Source organism: Thalassophryne amazonica, chromosome 22 (assembly GCF_902500255.1).
Source record: "Thalassophryne amazonica chromosome 22, fThaAma1.1, whole genome shotgun sequence".
In the NCBI taxonomy this organism is placed as follows: Eukaryota; Metazoa; Chordata; class Actinopteri; order Batrachoidiformes; family Batrachoididae; genus Thalassophryne; species Thalassophryne amazonica.
This window is the reverse complement of record NC_047124.1, coordinates 16,131,742-16,150,226: the sequence shown is the minus strand read 5'-3', so window position 1 is coordinate 16,150,226 and position 18,485 is coordinate 16,131,742. Positions and strand designations below refer to the sequence as shown.

The 18,485-nt window shown below is 40.5% G+C and overlaps 1 protein-coding gene across 2 annotated transcripts in view; it reads left to right on the top strand.

Annotated features, from left to right (window-relative positions):
- Positions 1–18,485, top strand: part of LOC117503964 (synapsin-3-like) — a 139,445-nt gene that overhangs the window by 30,257 nt on the left and 90,703 nt on the right. For both annotated transcript variants that reach the window (XM_034163287.1, XM_034163288.1), the window contains exon 3: positions 6,332–6,389. In XM_034163287.1, the coding sequence (XP_034019178.1) occupies positions 6,332–6,389 (58 nt within the window). The remainder of the gene's footprint in view (positions 1–6,331; positions 6,390–18,485) is intronic.

Sequence of the window (18,485 nt, the reverse complement as noted above, 5' to 3'; positions counted from 1 at the left end):
CTCCAGGCTGATGTGTGAGGCATTTGGCCAAATAGCTGTCAGTCTGTTTGCACTGTGTTCTGAATGACATGAGCGTCTGATGGCTCAATAAAACCCTTTTCTGACAAAACGCTTAGCCCTTCCCATACAAAACCAAATACTATAGGATCGTGTTGCTGCTCTAGGCTTCTAGGTTTTAATGCAATATTTTGTCTAATGAAGAGGCAGAGAGGCCATAAGAGGTGGAAGAATTCCCCACAGATCCGTGGCTATCTGGTGTCCTGCCACAGTCACTGCATTTGGTACGGCAGAAACCGTAGCAGTGCAATAACATTTTAAAGAACCAGAATTGATTTTTTTTTTTTTTTTTTTTTTTTTTTTTTTTCTTGAATGGGTAAAGAGAGTAATGTGATCAAATGAGTCTTCATCTTCATATTGGTGATATTTTGTTATCGAGCCCCTGTTTTGTCTACGGAGGCTCTCGGAATCTTGGCGCTGTGGTTCCCTGCCATATTGGAAAACCGATTTCCTGACCTTAAAGGGGTTCGGTAACAAAATATCAGAGGTGGAAGGGAGTAAGTCACTCTCAAGTCATGAATCAGCAAGTCTCAAGTCATAATGACCACCAAGTGTTTGACAGCTGACTTGAGACTTGATGAGACTTATTCATGACTTGAGAGTGACTTGATGGTCACTTACTCCCACCTCTGCAAAGTATCATCCAGTTTTCGCTGAAACCTCTCCAGTGCTTTTGACAGAACTTAGTGGCACAATGCTGACGGTACCTAGAAATTCCCTAACTGATGATGAGCCTCTGGGTGAAGGAAAAAAATGGACAAATTAAGCCAATTATGTGTTATTTTTTTTTACAATTAGAAAAATGTAACCATAAATAAATCCCACTTAGTGTTTTTCAGCTGGACCTAAATACATGAAATGGAAATTCTTGTATAAGTGGCAGTTATGGCAACCCAACAGAAAGCAATTTCATGGTAAAATACTTCTGTTTCATGCTGGGATGGCAGTGTTTATTACATGGGTGTGTGAAGGACAGAAGTGTAAGTGGAGTTGAATGTTTACTTTTCAACACATGCCGTTATTTTTAGCCAGCGAGCACGATGGTGCTGCCGGTCCAGGGTGACGGGGTCATTGCCTGTGTGGTATGTGCTCTAGGTCACCATTCCCAAGATTTACGACTTCCAGAATGACAGAGTGAGACATTTAGAGAGCTAAAATTTTATGGTTCAAGCGCTGAGAGATATTTGGAAAATAGTGGCTGTAGTTAATGTTAAAATGGAGACTGAAAAACAGGTGGACGTGGGGAAGAAATGGCTGAGCATTTGTTCAGTAGGACAAATGTTGGGAAAATAACATGTGTTGTCAGAAGGTGAAGTTGAAGAGTCTAAATCCCAAAATGCCTGTTCCCCTAAGCAAAGGCCTCCAGCATGTAGCCTAGATTGTCAGACTGGCTCTAGCTTTAAGGCTAAAACCAGATTGTCTCACAGTTGCAAGGGGTGAAAGGTCAGTGCCCATGCCCAACACATTCTGTGAGGCAATATTGGTGGAAAAAAAAAAGCAAAAAAACAAAATGACAACAATAAAGCAAAGCTAGAGTGTACCTTCTATATTGGAAATCTGCAAGTAATAACAGATAATAATCCTTAATAATGCAATGTGCAGTATGGTTGGATTGTAGGTCGTCTTTTAATATCAGTTGTGTTTTTAGTCCTGAAACTTCAGATTAAGCGACTATTTCCAGAGCATTATTAATGCAGTAACACTGGAAATGATAGCTATGTTGGAAAATTCTGAAACCATCTTAAAACTAAAGTCTCCTATGGGGTTATGACCTTCTGTCTGCACTCTGCGTCCGTTGCATCTATATCTGAGCCCATTTTTTTGAAAGCTTATGGATACAGATGAAATGGTGCAGAACCACCAGACATTATGGGGGCAGTGTTGCCAAAGTGCAAGAAAGATGGAACCTGAGGCAAAAATACATGAAGAAGACTGACAACAATGGCAGAATTTTTGATGGGAATTTTATTTATACTTTAAAATAAAAGTTGTTATGAAGTATATTTAATGGCCACAGAGACTACCTTCGGTTACACCACTGCCTGTGTTTTTGTTTCTTTTGCGGTAGAAACATTATTACAACTTCCTTGACTTCTTTAGTGTTTGTTTTATTTAACATCCATGCTAACGTAAAGGACATAATGCACCCATGGATTTGCATATATAAAAATAGCATAAATGAGACATTAGAAGATGACAGAGTTGCTTTTACGAACCTCTAAAACAAAAAGGGTTGTTTCTGCTCTTCCCTGGACTAATAACTGTCGGGTTTGGTCAGAAAAAAATGTAGATGGGTGACTGAGTTAATCCAAACCAGCTAGTGTAGATAATAACTCAAAAACCATCAACACTATAATCTTCTAACTCACCAAATTAAAAGATCCTATCATGAGGACAAACCATTTTGCATGTTGTGACCATTGACGGACCAAAGACAAAAGAGCAGCTCTGGTTGGCTTATGTAATATCTTGTAGATGTACTGCCACCTGCTGGATAGTTATTGGAGGCACCTGGCTTCACAATGGCCAAGTTATCAGGGTATGGACAGATAATTGATGGGGAAATAGTAGACGAAATATGCAACAGAACGGGAAGCTAAAAGCAGAATGAAAGGATAGATAGAATGTGTGGCTGGGGATAGAGCCAAAATGTTTTGTCTGTTCTACAAATTAGTGAGGCTAACTTGAAGCATGCCTCCAGGGAATTTCAAAACCCCTTTTGAACATTGTTTAAGAGCCTGTGTTAAAACGAAGATGTCACAAAGACATTTTGCCATGTTTTATGGAGCTGTGCTGAAAACTAAGACTAATCCCATAACATCCTGAGTGGAGGTAGCTAACATGCTAACAGGCAGCTAAAGCACCACTTTCTATGACCAGGATGTAAAAATATACCTTCCGTGCCAGTTTGTTGTCTTGAAGTTTGACATCCTAATGGGTTACAGTGTGAATAACCACAGAGAAGCTGGTAATCCACCAAATGCTTCAAAGACTTGTTGAAATGTAGCTGAAAAGTGAAATGATTTTTTTGCTTACATTTCGAGGACACATTTGTATCGTATTTGCAGCCATCAGCAACATAATCTGTTGGATCTTGGTCAGTTGTGAAAGGTGATAAGCTTCAGTACGCTGCTGCTCTTGTTGATCTTCTTCCAGTTGTTTAAATTAAGCCTCGCAAACTCAGATTTTGTAATTGTGGAACAAATGAGTCATTATTTTATACAGCCTGTTGAAATTTCAGCTTGGCTCCAATCAAATAAAATATATTTTAGGTTTGTTGTGACTGTTCGGAGTGTTTGGGTCAAGTGTTTATGCTTCAGGTCAAGTTGAAAATACAGACTGCTTTATTTTCGATGAAAAAATGGCTCATGGCCACAAGATAGGGCTGTTTTCAATGTCCCCCTGGTATGAAACTGGGGGGGGGGGGATAGCGATCAGCATGTCCATGCGTCTGTATCTTGATTGTTGGTGCAGTATCTCAAGAACCAGTTGACCAATTTCATTCATATTTAGCATAAGGGTGTACTTGGGTGATCCCCAACATCAGTCGGTTATGGTGACCTTGGGACCACTTTCAAGGTCACAGCAAGATATTCAAGATATTGTCATTGCCACTCCTGTTAGCACGATATCCCAAGAACCAGTTGACCAATTTCATTCATATTTAACATAAGGGTGTACTTGGGTAATTCCCATGACACGTGGGGACTAGGGGGATACATCATCTCCTCATGACTCTTGTCATATAATATGGACTAGAATCATAAAATAGACATCTTGACTCAAAGTTGGTTTTCGAGGAAAACTGTGCCATTGTGACATCCCACCTTGGAAGGGGTTCAAATGGTCCAAAATCAGTTTTCATCTAGACATGGTTGAGGTTTTATGATAAACATTGACAGAATTCCAAGAGTTTATGATAAGTTGACATTTTCTTGCTGGAGGCAAACTTTAGATTAGAGATGGCTTGTTTTACATGTATGCAGTGGTGGGCACAGTTCAGCTAATCCAATAACAGATAATTATCGACGCTAATGTTTTTGCTAGCGGATTAGCTTTTCAGATAAGTTTTAAAACCATCAGACCAATTATCTTCCAATAAATTTAGTTCTGATAACATTCAGTTCGATAACATTTTTTTGCTGGTAAAGTGAGCAAAGTTTAACGGTGAAAAACGTTTGTAAACCCTATAATCAAACATTTTAGTCCATCTGTTATGTGTTTGTAGCAGGCTAGTTGCTTGTCGCTTGCTGATGATGTCATCATTAAGCACAAAACGTGATTGCCCGTCGACCCAGGGAGCATTGTGGGTAGTGTAGTTCAGGTTCACTTTGGATGTTACAGTGAGTGAGTCCGCTTGACACAAAAACCAAACAGACTAATTTTAACATTATTTTATTTATTTGTGGCTGTAATTTAATCGCCAAGACTCAGGGGAGATGAGCTCACACGGCACAGCTGTGTGTACAGAGGGACTTTTCTTCACGTTTAGACACTGTTTTGGATTTAAAAAAAGGACACTTTATGTGGATTATTTATTCAGATGAATCCCACTGAAACTAACAGGTAAGAATTTATATTTACGACGTGTATTTTATTCTGCCAATCAATGCATTAATGGACGTATTTCCTTTGTTTAAGCCGCAGGGTTGAAAGTGTGTGAAAAAAGCAGCAGCTTTTTAGTTCGTAAATGACAGTGTATCGAATACCGAGATAAACTGTGACTTCTAATACTGTGTTTTACTCTTTTTGAAAGATGATGACAGTGTTTGGGGTTTTATTTTTTATTCATTTATTTTTTGTGCGTTCTTATGTGTTTGTGATCCTTAAATTTACCCAGCAGCGAAAAGTGAAAGTGAAACTGGTTCATCAGAAGCCAACAGTGTAATCTGATGTGACTGCCTCCGAATCAGGACTAAAAGTTATCGGTTATCTGTAATAAAGATGATTTTTTTTTTTTTTACCAGTTTATCGGTTTAGCGTCATAAAAGATAACTTTTCAGTTATTGGATTAATGGTTATTGAAGCTAACCTATTGGTTAGCTGTGCCCACCAGTGCACTTGTGTGACATATATATCGGGAGTCCATGTCTGTAATTTTATTTAAATTTTGAGACATGCCCAATGAGTTTTGACTGACTTAAAACCAAATAATCACAGACCCAAAATGTTTGCGATATAAGTTCATCTCACATCTCTCTTGAGTTCAGAGGACATCGACCTTGACCTACATTTTATGAGTTCATTCCAGGTCAACGTGTTAAAAAAGGTCTCTGTGTATGAGTCCTTTTATGGCCTTCACCATACAGTTACTCAAAACCAAATTATTGTTGACCCACAGTATTAGGATCTCAACTTATTTTGTAGCCCTCTCACCTCACTTCAGAAGTGACACCAACCTTGACCTACTTTTTATGGATTAAATGCAGGTCAAAACATAAAAACAGACTGTGTAGACATCAGTGTGAGTGTTCATGGCCTTCGCTTTGCGATTACTCAAAACCAAGTCATCACAGACCCAAGATATTTGGGTTGTAGGTTAATCCCACAAGCCTCTTGCTTAACGTCAGAGAGCACCTTTGACATTATTTTTCTAGTTGAAATCCTACTATCAGTGTCCTGAAGACCTACGCCCCTACGCTACCAATTCTGTGTTATCTGTTGGTCCTTCAGGACACACGTCTTGTTTATCATGTGTAACCTCACTGTCTATATGGTATGTTTGGATTCAAGCTTGTATATTTTTGATATACCTGGTTATCTGCATGAGCTTGCTTAAAAAGGCCTATAGCACAATCCCATTAATACTTTTGCACATCTGTTTCCCAATGAAGGATGGAAGGTTTTTGTAGTACAAGGACAATGTTCTCATTGAGATCCATTCATTATTTCATGAGAAACCGATGAAAAATGTGGAATCTCACAATATCACGGAAATGCATACAAAAGAAAAATCCTGGATCTACACCAAATTTTGTTTTCTTTTGTGTCCCATCCTATATGTGTCCAACAAATTTCAAGAAAATTGGACAATGGGTTTTGGAGTAATCCTGGATGCATCCAAACAAAACAACCAGCCAACAGGGGAAAAAAAAAACTTCTTAATGGAGATAAACATAGTACAAACTGGGTTTGGATCCACCTGATCTGTGGAGTTCTGAACCTTTGCCCTGTGTAAAGGTTTTACTGAATAATAACAGGCTTCATTTATATGTGTGAGAATAATCATATTTTGTGTCAGTTCTTTGACCGCTTGTTTCCTGTTTTCATACAGGGCAAAGTATTTCCGAGGCAAGAAGTTGAACGGGGAGTACGAGATCCGAGTGGAACAGGTATGACTGAACACGTGTTTTCAATATGTGTTGGAAATCTGAATTATTTTTAGAGGTAGTGTTTCGAACAAGCCTTCAGACCAGATTATCAGTCGACTTGGCTGAAGATAGGGAAGTGTGGGAAGAGCTGCTTGTTCTATTAGCAGTGTTATTTAATATTTAATTTTTATTTTGGAAATAACTTTGTACACAAAGCCAGAAAGTGCTACAGAAATAAATGTTTTTATCAGTGCATATCTAGGGCTTTTATTGTGAAAAGTCACGATGGGAGGTCTATCCGTTTCGGTATTTAACTGGTTCAGGATTTCAGTGTGGAAAATTTCTCTCTTCTCTGTGGCTTTACTTTATAATTCTGCTGTGTCATTGTATTTGTAACATGCTGTTAGATTGGTCTACAGAGTATAAATGTCCAAAAGTAATCATCGTTATTGGCACAAATGTTTCACAAACTACATTGTTTTATCGACTAGCCCTACTACAGAGTAAGTGCAAAACGCTGTATTGCTAGCTAGCTAGCATACTGCTGTGGTCTAACTTTACATTAGAAATGTCAGAGTTTCATTTCAGTTGAATATAAAGCATTTTAAACACTCATGCTAACAACACGCCACTTCGCTGTGCGTCTGAATGATGACGTCTCTGAACACAGCGCAGGTTGATGATTTCAGAGTTGTCTGATGAAACTGTCGCAGCAATCACTTCATACTGATAAATGTTGCACGTTAGATTCAGTTTGTCACAAAATAAAATCCCAGACAGACTTTTTGGCCTTGTTAAAAGTCTGAGTTGCACTTAAAAAAAAAAAATAAAATTCTACTTGTCGCTCATTTTAGTGTTGCGTTTTTTGCATTTTTTTGTGTGTGGTCCCACTTTCAGCTTCAGTATGTCATCATAGACGGCTAAAATAAAGTCCTTGTAAGTGTCCAGTTATATACAGCCCTAATGTGTACATCTGCAAGCTGTTGTTGATTGGAGCTGTCTTTGAAATGGAGTGGTGGGTTTTTATGGGAAAGAGAAAAAGGGAGCACCCGATGCTGCGCCGGCAATTTTATAGCGCGCTCACGTAACTTGAATATAGTGGTCAGATCCCAGGTGTACTCACAAGGGTGGGGGCTGGAACACAAGTCCAGATTTTTCGATTTTTGTCAAATCTTGCAGCGTTTGAGCAGATGGGTGGTGATTTAAAAATGTGTGGTAGATTTAATTAGGCCCCTGAAGTCACCTGTGAGGGGAGGCGCAGTGGGCGCCGGACCAACGAGTCCCCCTGAAGCCCAGCTAGCTCCTACTGCACCCCTGACCTACTTAGCTCAGAGTGGACTCGCCGCTCTGTCCAAGAAACCATCCACGGTAACGACAACAAGTCGACTGCTAATTGCCTTCAGCAGCTAGACTCTTCTTTTAGCACAACGGAAACGGTCTCTGTGTGAAAAGTTAGCGACGTGCTGAGATGAACTGTAAAAGCAGAGGAGTCTTTTGTACTTTGTCCTCCTGGTTTCAGTTCATCTCATCTGTTTTAATTAGATTTTTGCTGCACGTTGACATGCGCTGAACTCAGCCCTGAGTTGCTCAACATTATCCAGCTGCTGAGGCGACGCTCAGGAGCCCCAAACTTCCTCTTCTCTGACTTTCTCGTTGCCATATAAGGTGCCTTCTTTAGACAGAGCATGTGATGCTGCAGCGGGAAGGCAAGACGGAGAACTGATGCCAGTCTGTAAGAAAGGAAAGGTCTGTCTTTCTCTCTCTCCTTCATTAAGGATGCCCACGCACACATGCACACGCTTCCCTTTCCCTGCTCCACAGTAGAATTTGCAAGCGTATAATACTCCCTCCCATTTACATGACCCACTTTGAAGTTGTATTTAGCAAAACGCCTGAAGACCCACATTCACCGGGTAACTTTGTTTAACTGATAAACAGATGCTCTTCAGACAGGCCCATCGTGGCTCTTGGTGCTGCAGTGTGACAAGAAAATCAGTTTTTCTCTCATCTTTTTTAACAAAATAATAATGCAATCTGCTCATATGAAGGCACTTGATGCTTTATACAGTGCATCCAGAAAGTATTCACAATTATTCACATTATCCACGCTTTATGTTACACTCTTATTCCAAAATGGATGAAATTCCTTTTTTCCCTTCAAAATTCTACACACAGTACCCCATAATGACAATGTGAAAAAGTTTTTTGAATTTTTTTCATATTTATTAAAAATAAAAAGACACATGTACATCAGTATTCACAGCCTTTGCCATGAAGCTCAAAATTGAACTCGGGTGCATCCTTTTTCCACTGATCATCCTTGAGATGTTTCTACAGCTTAATTGGAGTCCACCTGGGGTCAATTCAGTTGATTGGACATGATTTAGAAAAGCGCACACCTGTCTACATATAAGGTCCCACAGTTGACAATGCAAGTTAGAGCACAAACCAAGCATGAAGTCAAAGGACTTGTCTGTAGACCTTCGAGTCAAGATTGTTTTGACACACAAACCTGGGGAAGGGTACAGAAACATTTCTGCTATTTTGAAGATCCCATTGAGCACCTTGGCCTCCATCATCTCTAAATGGAAGGAATTCAGATCCACCAGGACTCTTCCTAGAGCTGGCCGTCCATCTATACTGAGCGAACGGGGGAGAAGTGCCTTAGTCAGGGAGGTGACCAAGAACTCGATGGTCACTCTGTCAGAGCTCCAGCATTCCTCTGTGAGAGGAGAACCTTCCAGAAGGACAACCATCTCTGCAGCAATCCACTAATCAGGCCTGTATGGTAGAGTGGCCAGACGGAAACAAAGGTCTCTGATCTGATGAGACAAAGATTGAACTCTTTGGTGTGAATGCATCATGAAGGCATCATGGTTGGTGGAAACCAGACACCATCCCTACAGTGAAGTATGGTGGTGGCAGCATCCTGGATGAAAACCTGCTCCAGAGCGCTCTTGACCTCAGACTGGGGCGACAGTTCATCTTTCAGCAGAACAGTGACCCTAAACACACAGCCAAGATATCAAAGGAGTGACTTCAGGACAACTCTATGAATGTCCTTGAGTGGCCCAGCCAGAGCCCAGACCTGAATCTGATTGAACATCTCTAGAGAGATCTGAAAATGTCTGTGCACCGACGCTCCCCACCCAACCTGATGGAGCTTGAGAGGTGCTGCAAAGAGGAATGGACAAAACTGCCCAAAGATAGGTGCACCAAGGTTGTGGCATCATATTCAAGAAGACTTGAGGCTGTAACTGCTGCCAAAGGTGCATCAACAAAGTATTGAGCAAAGGGTGTAAATGCGTACGTACATGCGATTTTTAAGTTTTTTTTTATTTCAATAAATTTGCAAAAAATTCAAAAATCTATTTTTTTTTTCCATGTTGTCATTTTGAGGTGTTGAGTAAGATTTTGAGGGAAAAATGAATTTACCCCATTTTGGAATAAGGTTGTAACATAACAAAAGGTGGAAAAAAAGTGAAGTATTGTGAATACTTTCTGGATGCACTGTATGCTAAAACAAGCCAGTTTGTACCTCATAGCCAGATGTGTAAACAGCATTTATTCTCAATACGACATTAAAACCACAGCCTGAAATACGAAGAGAGTTCTCACTGATCCATAAATTCAGGGTCACATACAAATATGTTACTAATACATTAAATTCTGGGCTGGGAACTGTGTAGCTTTTCCCCGGCCCCTGACACATCATCTCTACTGTAATAAATCTGTACATTTTTTTTAGATTCATCTATTACTAATATGTGGACATGAAGAAACATCACCCCGGTTTTATTTTTAAGCAACTTTATATAGCACGTTTCACATATTTATATTTTCTTCGCTTTATTATTCCAACATCTGCCTGCAAAGACTATTTACTGCAGTGAAGTGCTATGGCAAGAATTTCATTCATATAGTTTATGAAATAAGGCCTCTTACGTTGTTTTTTTTTTGGTTTTTTTACTGTAATATTTAAATGGTTGAAGCTTCCAGGTCTTGATTGACTGCTCAGTATCAAAAGAACCCAGAGTTTCTTCAGGAGTTCCACAAGGCTCAGTTCTTAGTCTTCTGCTTTTTAATCTTTACCTCCTGTTAAGATAAACAAAAACAAAATGTTTTGTACCAGTTCTATGCATATAATACACAATTCTACATACATCTACCTTCCTGCTGATTATTGAAGTTGACTACTTGCTTACTTTATTAGATGTTAAGAAAATGTTTTACAAGTGTAAAACTGAAGATACTTGTAGATCCAAAAGCCAGAAGTGAAATGTTTACACACAGCTAGCATCACTATCTTTGAAATACATCGAGCAAACCAGGAATCTCCGAGACGTTATAAATTCTGATCTTTGCTTTGAGGCGTATGAGTAAGGATTGCTTTCTATTATTTCAAGAATTACCCAAAGTAGAGGATTTATTCCTAATGACGATGCTTTTCTCACAAGCAAACTGGATTATTGTAATTCTCTATTTGTTGGTCAAAAAAAAAAATAGAAGCTAAAAATATGTATGTACTGGACAGTACTGTATTGCTCTTGAGAAATCCAGTTTTGTTTTTAAATAGTTTTTACATACTTGATGCATTTCTTTAATGGCATAGGGAAGAGAAAATTTAACATTTGATTTTTGTTGGATTTGGAATGTCTTGACATTTCAAATTAGGTTTTCTACTGAGCCATTTATGTATTAAAAAAACACCAAAGAGTTTGTTTTTTTGCACAGTAGCGTATTCAGTTTTACTCAGCGGTGTAAAATTTTGATTATTTGTCAAAAAAATCTGGTTTTACCTACCTTTTACAATTAATTATAGTTAGTAACTTTTATAGAAGTCCAGAATTCAGTGCGTAAGTAGAAGCTACCTTACTTTAACTAAAATTAGACCTGAAACACCTACTGAGCTATTAGCTTGTTGAATAACATTGAAATATGACTGCTTTAAAGAATGGCTTTTTCTTCTTCTTCATCTTCTTCTTCTATCTTAAATTTAGCCAACTGTCAAAGTTGAAGGATTGTTCCTTTGAAGCTTCTGGCCCAGTTGCACGCTGCTTTCCATATAGACATTTCCTCAGGGGGTATTATCCCACAGTCGGTAGCTGAGGATAATTCATCCCACTGACGCAACCGATCTGTTGTCTGGTCGCATACGCCACTTTGCCCTCAGACCCATAGATCTGATGTGTGCATCCAGAACAGTGGTGTGTTCCACAGATTCATGGAGCTTGAAGGGATTATGCATCACCTCAAATGCCTTCTGTATCCCTTTGAAGTATCACAGATATATGCGTAACACAATAGCTGCACCAAACTGACAACCTCGATTGTTTGCAACTCGATATTGCTGCCCTGCTTATGATGTTTACCACTTGTAAAATTCTGGCGGTCTGTTGTGCAGAATGTCAGACAAACTGCTTGTTTTGCTCCCCGCAACTCATAAACACAGCAATTTTCATAATTGGTCAAATTGGGCAATTGGGAATTGAGGAGGCTTGTTGTTTGTAATAGAACAAGGGGCAGCTTTTCAGGATTGCTGGACCGTATGTGGTTTAGGTCATCTGGGACAACATCTGCTCAGCAGGCATATGACCTCACCGTTGTCCACGCTCCTCTCTGCTGCAGTCACAGTAGCTCACACGCAATTGGCTGCGTGTTCTCCGTAACCTTTTTTGGCTTGTGCTTGCCCATGACATAGGGCTTTTGGGTAGAGCTCACTGAAGATGGATGTTTTGGATTGATACAGACATTTACCTTATATAGCTGCCCTAATGCTTTGCGGGACCCTACTGTAGATATAACCGCTCTCAGGTTTCACTATTTGGTGGCTCCAAAGATTATTTCACGGTTGTATAAAGTGGAAAATGCATGAATGTTCCACTGTACCTCAAATCTCTCAGTTCCAGCAATAATTCAAACAAGCATGTCAAGAGTTACGGGGGGATCTGCCATTTGTCCAATAGATTGCTCAGCTAACTGTCTGTATGTACTGTGATTTAATTTAAAACATATCTCCTGTGGGGTATTCTTGGGCGGGTCATGATGCCAGTACTTGGACAAATACAAGATGAAATATATAACACAAGAAAATGAAACCAGAATTAAAGAATAAATAGAACATGTGAATGGGGATGGTACCAAAACCTGACGTAAGCACTGCAAATTAGTGATGGCTAAGGGTGTATTCACACTCTGAGAAATAGCTCGATGTTTGCCAACAGAGATCGAAAAGTTAATTAACGTCGACCGGCGCCAAAGTCCGTCAGACTCCGCAGGAGTTAAGCTGTCTTCAGTTGGGCAATGCTGATACTGGAAAAATTTCAACATGCTTAAAATCTTTGACGTTTATGCTAAAGGGCCCACAAGACTTGAGCTCCGCTGCCACTACGTCACTTTTGGTAGTACACCATTACTGCTCCGTTCACCTCCACTGACCAACATCAGAAGCTGGACTGAACGTGCCACCTCCTCTGGATCCCTTGGGCTTGAAGAAATAGGCAGAAATGTGAAGGAATATGTAGAACCTGTGTCGATGATACACCAGTAGCAAGTGACGCAATCGCAGAGTTACGTTGAGTTTATACAGGCTATGTATGACACTGAGCTCACAGTCGGCTCCACCAGGCTACGCTACTGCTCCGCATAGTACACTACCAATACGCCTGCCTTCCCAATGGAAAAAGTTCCATTGCGTCTTGTAATAAGTCAGTGGATTATTGCAAAATGTTGACCTGCGTTGACGACAGGAAATTTGGACCCCTAGAGTGAGTCTTCGTGTTTGCCACATAGAAGCACTGCTTCTAATCATTTCAAAACCTTCAGATAAGATAAACGGCACATTAAAGTCAATGTGCAAGTATTTTTTCTTTATAATTGTTAAATTTCAGTGGTATTGCGTTTCCATACTTGCATGTCCCCATGTAGTCTTGAATTTTCTCAGACTGCTCAAAAAATAAAGTAGTTTGGCTTGTCTTTTAAGATTCTTTATTGGTTTGTTTGCTTGTTTTGTGCCAGAGGACAGAAGATCCTGTTTAATCATGACTAAAAAAATAAATAAAAATGGCACCTTAAACACTGGAACCTCAGTGACATCGGTGAGAACAAATCTAAAAATACTCTCAAAGATTCCAGATGAGCTGTTGTCAGGTGGTGTTTACTGTGCGCCCTACAAGTTCACATGACAGGAGAGTGCAAAGAGAACCGCAGGGATAAATGAGGCTTTCCACGTGAATTGTTTTTCCCAAGCTGGAACAATGCGAAACAGTCCTCAGCCAGTCGGAGATCCTGTTTGCAAAATCTCATTCCATTATTCAACCCTTTACATTTATGACATTGCTTGAATCACTGCAGTTTGGTTTAAGAAATATCAAACTGAGCTCGAAATACAGTCGAACCCAACCAAGCCTTGTTTTCTGAATGTTAATTCAGGTTGAATCCAGGCCAGCAGATGAGAAGAATCAGCTTTGGAGCCAGTTGTCCCATGTATCACTTGCTGTTTTCCTTTCCCAGGGCAAGAACTGCCTCAGGATAAGTATCTGAATGTGTTACCCCGATGGTAACCATGGCGGGATGAAAAGCCTCCTGTCCCTGTTTCTGGGCTTGTATCCCATACCGCCGCCCAATAGCCATTTGCACTCTTCTCAACCAGAAGCAGCCAATTGCAGACAATGTGGAATGCTCGACTCTCGCCAAAATTTTTGCCCACTCACTTGGTTTTATCTGGTCACAGCAAAAAGTCAACGTAGGCCCTTGTATAGAGGGCAGGGATTTGACTGTGCTTGTGTAGCGGTATGTTTCGAGCACAAGTGCTTTTTGGCTGCCGAGCACACAGATGTTTCTTTCAGGGGCTTCGTGTATGAAGAACTGAGGAAAAAAAAAGAAGGGAACGAGTACACGTCCTTGAGATGCATAAAGTGTGAGCGGCGCCTTGTCGTCCCCTAAATGGGATTACGGCATTGAACCGCCTCCTCTCTCAGCACTACACATGAAATAACAGAGGTGGGCGTTTTCTTTTCTTGGCCAAAAAAAAAAGAGATGTTTCTGTGACATTGGCACATTCTTTTAGAAAGAGACTCACTCCCCCGTAGATGGGCCACAGCACTGAATGAAAAAGAATTCATGTCTGAGAGAATATTGCTGATATGTTCTTTTCATGCTGATTAAAGCCTGGGTAAAGCGAGATTAAAGAGTCGTGATGATCACGGCATGGAAGGAGATTGACTCGACTTTTGCAAATTGTCAGGAGTTAATTTGAGGACTGGGTCATCATGACGATGAAGTCCGTTGTTTATATGCAACGTGTTCTGCTACGTATCTCAATGAAGCATGTATAGTGTAGTAGCTAAAGCTCCGTTCTTACTTTGACAGATGTACATCCTAGAAGGTTATGGTTTGATACCTTCTCCCTACATAAGAAACCCTCAGAGGATCCAGGAGGGTGTTTGTGATGAACCTGGATGTTCTGTCATTGTGCTGTCATCTTGTTTTACCAGGTCAGTTCAGGCTTGGGAGCATGTGGTAGTAGTGAGTGTTGCCGCATCCACCACATGATGGAACCGCCATGGGACATGGATGGCAACCACATCCCCACTCTTCCATAGTAACCATCTATCTGCCTCAGCCAGGTCAAAGATGGGCGTCCCCTTGGCCTTCTTCGGCTGCTGGGGTCCTAAATACTGAGGCACCTACATGCTGGATCATGCCCAAAATGCCACATGGCCAAGACGTCACAGCAAAATGTTACTGTTCCTTCACAATGCAAATCATACTTGTCATCTTAGTCTCTCTGAGAAACCATTTCTGTGACACAAAGTAATTCCAGAAGTACTCAAGGATCCAACAAAGAGATCTACTACCAAAGACATCTGGTAATCACCTTAGTAGTGCAGCATATAACTGAAACAATCGTGCAAATGGTGATACAAGCACTAAAGTTGGTACAAATACTCTTTAGATATTACTCTTTGGAACAAACCGACTGGCCACTTGAATTTGCAATAAGCAGCCAGGTAGGGGTCAATTGAAGAATTACACAGGGGTCAAAATTAAAAATGCTCAAATCATTTTGAAAGCTACACCACAGTATTTGTCTGATTGTAAAGATTCCAAAAAGGTATAGTTTGGACTATCTATGACTGAATGATCAGGAGTTATGGGGTAAAAACAGGTATAGGTATTAAAGGCACTGCGCTGTGGTGGTTTGAATCATATTTATCTAATAGATTACAATTTGTTCATGTAAATGGGGAATCTTCTTAACAGACTAAGGTTAATTATGGAGTTCCACAAGGTTCTGTGCTAGGACCAATTTTATTCACTTTATATGCTTCCCTTAGGCAGTACGAGGTCTGTCAATAAAGTAACGGTCCTTTTTATTTTTTTCAAAAACTATGTGGATTTCATTCACATGTTTTTACGTCAGACATGCTTGAACCCTTGTGCGCATTCGTGAGTTTTTTCCACGCCTGTTGGTGACGTCATTCGCCTGTGAGCAAGCCTTGGGAAGGAGTGGTCCCGCCCCCTCGTCGGATTTTCATTGTCTGGAAATGGCGGAATGAAAAGGACTTTTTTCCCATCAGAATTTTTTCAGAAGCTGTTAGAGACTGGCACCTGGAAACCATTAGAAAAATTTATCTGGCTTTCGGTGAAAATTTTACGGGCTTCACAGAGAATAAGGTCTGTTACTACAGCTTTAAGGACCCCTTTAAGGACGCTCGGCGCGCCGCACTCCGAGCTGCGACGACGCGACACAAGCCACCGGACCATTTCTAAACGGATGGCTCTGTGGATATGAGACCGTCGTGTGCTCTTTCTCTGGTTATCACAAGAGCTGGACATCAGCCATTTTCTGGCAGATTTCACTTTTAACAAGAGATTTTGTCATGGAAAGCCGCGCGGAGGCTTCGAGCGTAAAGACCGATTCGTTTTGGAAGCGAGACAAAGGAACATCTCTGTTTCGGCGTGTCAGAGGACAAGTTTGGACATGTCTATCTCCTTTATTATCCACAGAGCCATCCGTTTAGAAATGGTCCGGTGGCTTGTGCCGCATCGTCGCAGCTCGGAGCGCGGCGCGCCGACTGTCCTTAAAGGGGTCGTCCTTAAAGCTGTAGTAACAGACCTTATTCTCTGTGAAGCCCGTAAAATTTTCACCGAAAGCCAGATAAATTTTTCGAATGGTTTCCAGGTGCCAGTCTCTTACAGCTTCTGAAAAAATTCTGATGGAAAAAAAGTCCTTTTCATTCCGCCATTTCCAGACAATGAAAATCCGATGAGGGGGCGGGACCACTCCTTCCCAAGGCGTGCTCACAGGCAAATGACATCACCAACAGGCATGGAAAAACTCACGCATGCGCACGAGGGTTCAAGCATGTCTGACGTAAAAACATATGAATGAAATCCATATAGTTTTTGAAAAAAATAAAAAGGATCGTTACTTTATTGACAGACCTCGTATTATGAGACAGCATTGCTTAAATTTTCATTGTTACGCAGATGATACCCAGCTTTATCTATCCATGAAGCCAGAGGACACACACCAATTAGCTAAACTGCAGGATTGTCTTACAGACATAAAGACATGGATGACCTCTAATTTCCTGCTTTTAAACTCAGATAAAACTGAAGTTATTGTACTTGGCCCCACAAATCTTAGAAACATGGTGTCTAACCAGATCCTTACTCTGGATGGCATTACCCTGACCTCTAGTAATACTGTGAGAAATCTTGGAGTCATTTTTGATCAGGATATGTCCTTCAATGCGCATATTAAGCAAATATGTAGGACTGCTTTTTTGCATTTGCGCAATATCTCTAAAATTAGAAAGGTCTTGTCTCAGAGTGATGCATGAAAAACTAATTCATGCATTTATTTCCTCTAGGTTGGACTATTGTAATTCATTATTATCAGGTTGTCCTAAAAGTTCCCTGAAAAGCCTTCAGTTAATTCAAAATGCTGCAGCTAGAGTACTGACGGGGACTAGAAGGAGAGAGCATATCTCACCCATATTGGCCTCTCTTCATTGGCTTCCTGTTAATTCTAGAATAGAATTTAAAATTCTTCTTCTTACTTATAAGGTTTTGAATAATCAGGTCCCATCTTATCTTAGGGACCACATAGTACCATATCACCCCAATAGAGTGCTTCGCTCTCAGACTGCAGGCTTACTTGTAGTTCCTAGGGTTTTTAAGAGTAGAATGGGAGGCAGAGCCTTCAGCTTTCAGGCTCCTCTCCTCTGGAACCAGCTCCCAATTCGGATCAGGGAGACAGACACCTTCTCTACTTTTAAGATTAGGTTTAAAACTTTCCTTTTTGCTAAAGCTTATAGTTAGGGCTGGATCAGGTGACCCTGAACCATCCCTTAGTTATGCTGCTATAGACTTAGACTGCTGGGGGGTTCCCATGATGCACTGAGTGTTTCTTTCTCTTTTTGCTCTGTATGCACCACTCTGCATTTAATCATTAGTGATTGATCTCTGCTCCCCTCCACAGCATGTGTTTTTCCTGGTTCTCTCCCTCAGCCCCAACCAGTCCCAGCAGAATACTGCCCCTCCCTCAGCCTGGTTCTGCTGGAGGTTTCTTCCTGTTAAAAGGGAATTTTTCCTTCCCACTGTCGCCAAGTGCTTGCTCACAGGGGGTCGTTTTGACCGTTGGGGTTTTTCCGTAATTATTGTATGGCTTTGCCTTACAATATAAAGCGCCTTGGGGCAACTGTTTGTTGTGATTTGGCGCTATATAAATAAAATTGATTTGATTTGAAAAACAGCAAAAATGGTGACAAAGGTCAGTTTCAGTTTGTACAGGGGTCAAGTTAAAGTTCCTTCAATTTTGGTAAAAAGTGATGCAAATTATTGGTTGAGCTAATAGGATTAATAAATTGAATAGTTTTGATTGTGTTGAATGTTTGGTCTCGAAAGTAAAGGTCAAACAAGGTCGTCGTCCATTGGATTCTTTGACATTTGACATATGTTACCCCGTAACATAACTAAGCATGATACATGGTCCAAACTATTCCTTTTTAAAACCCTGTTAACTTAACTAATAATTTGCATCATGTTTTTCCAAAATTGGAGCAACTTTAACTTTTGACCTCTGTACAAACTGAAAGTGACCTTTGT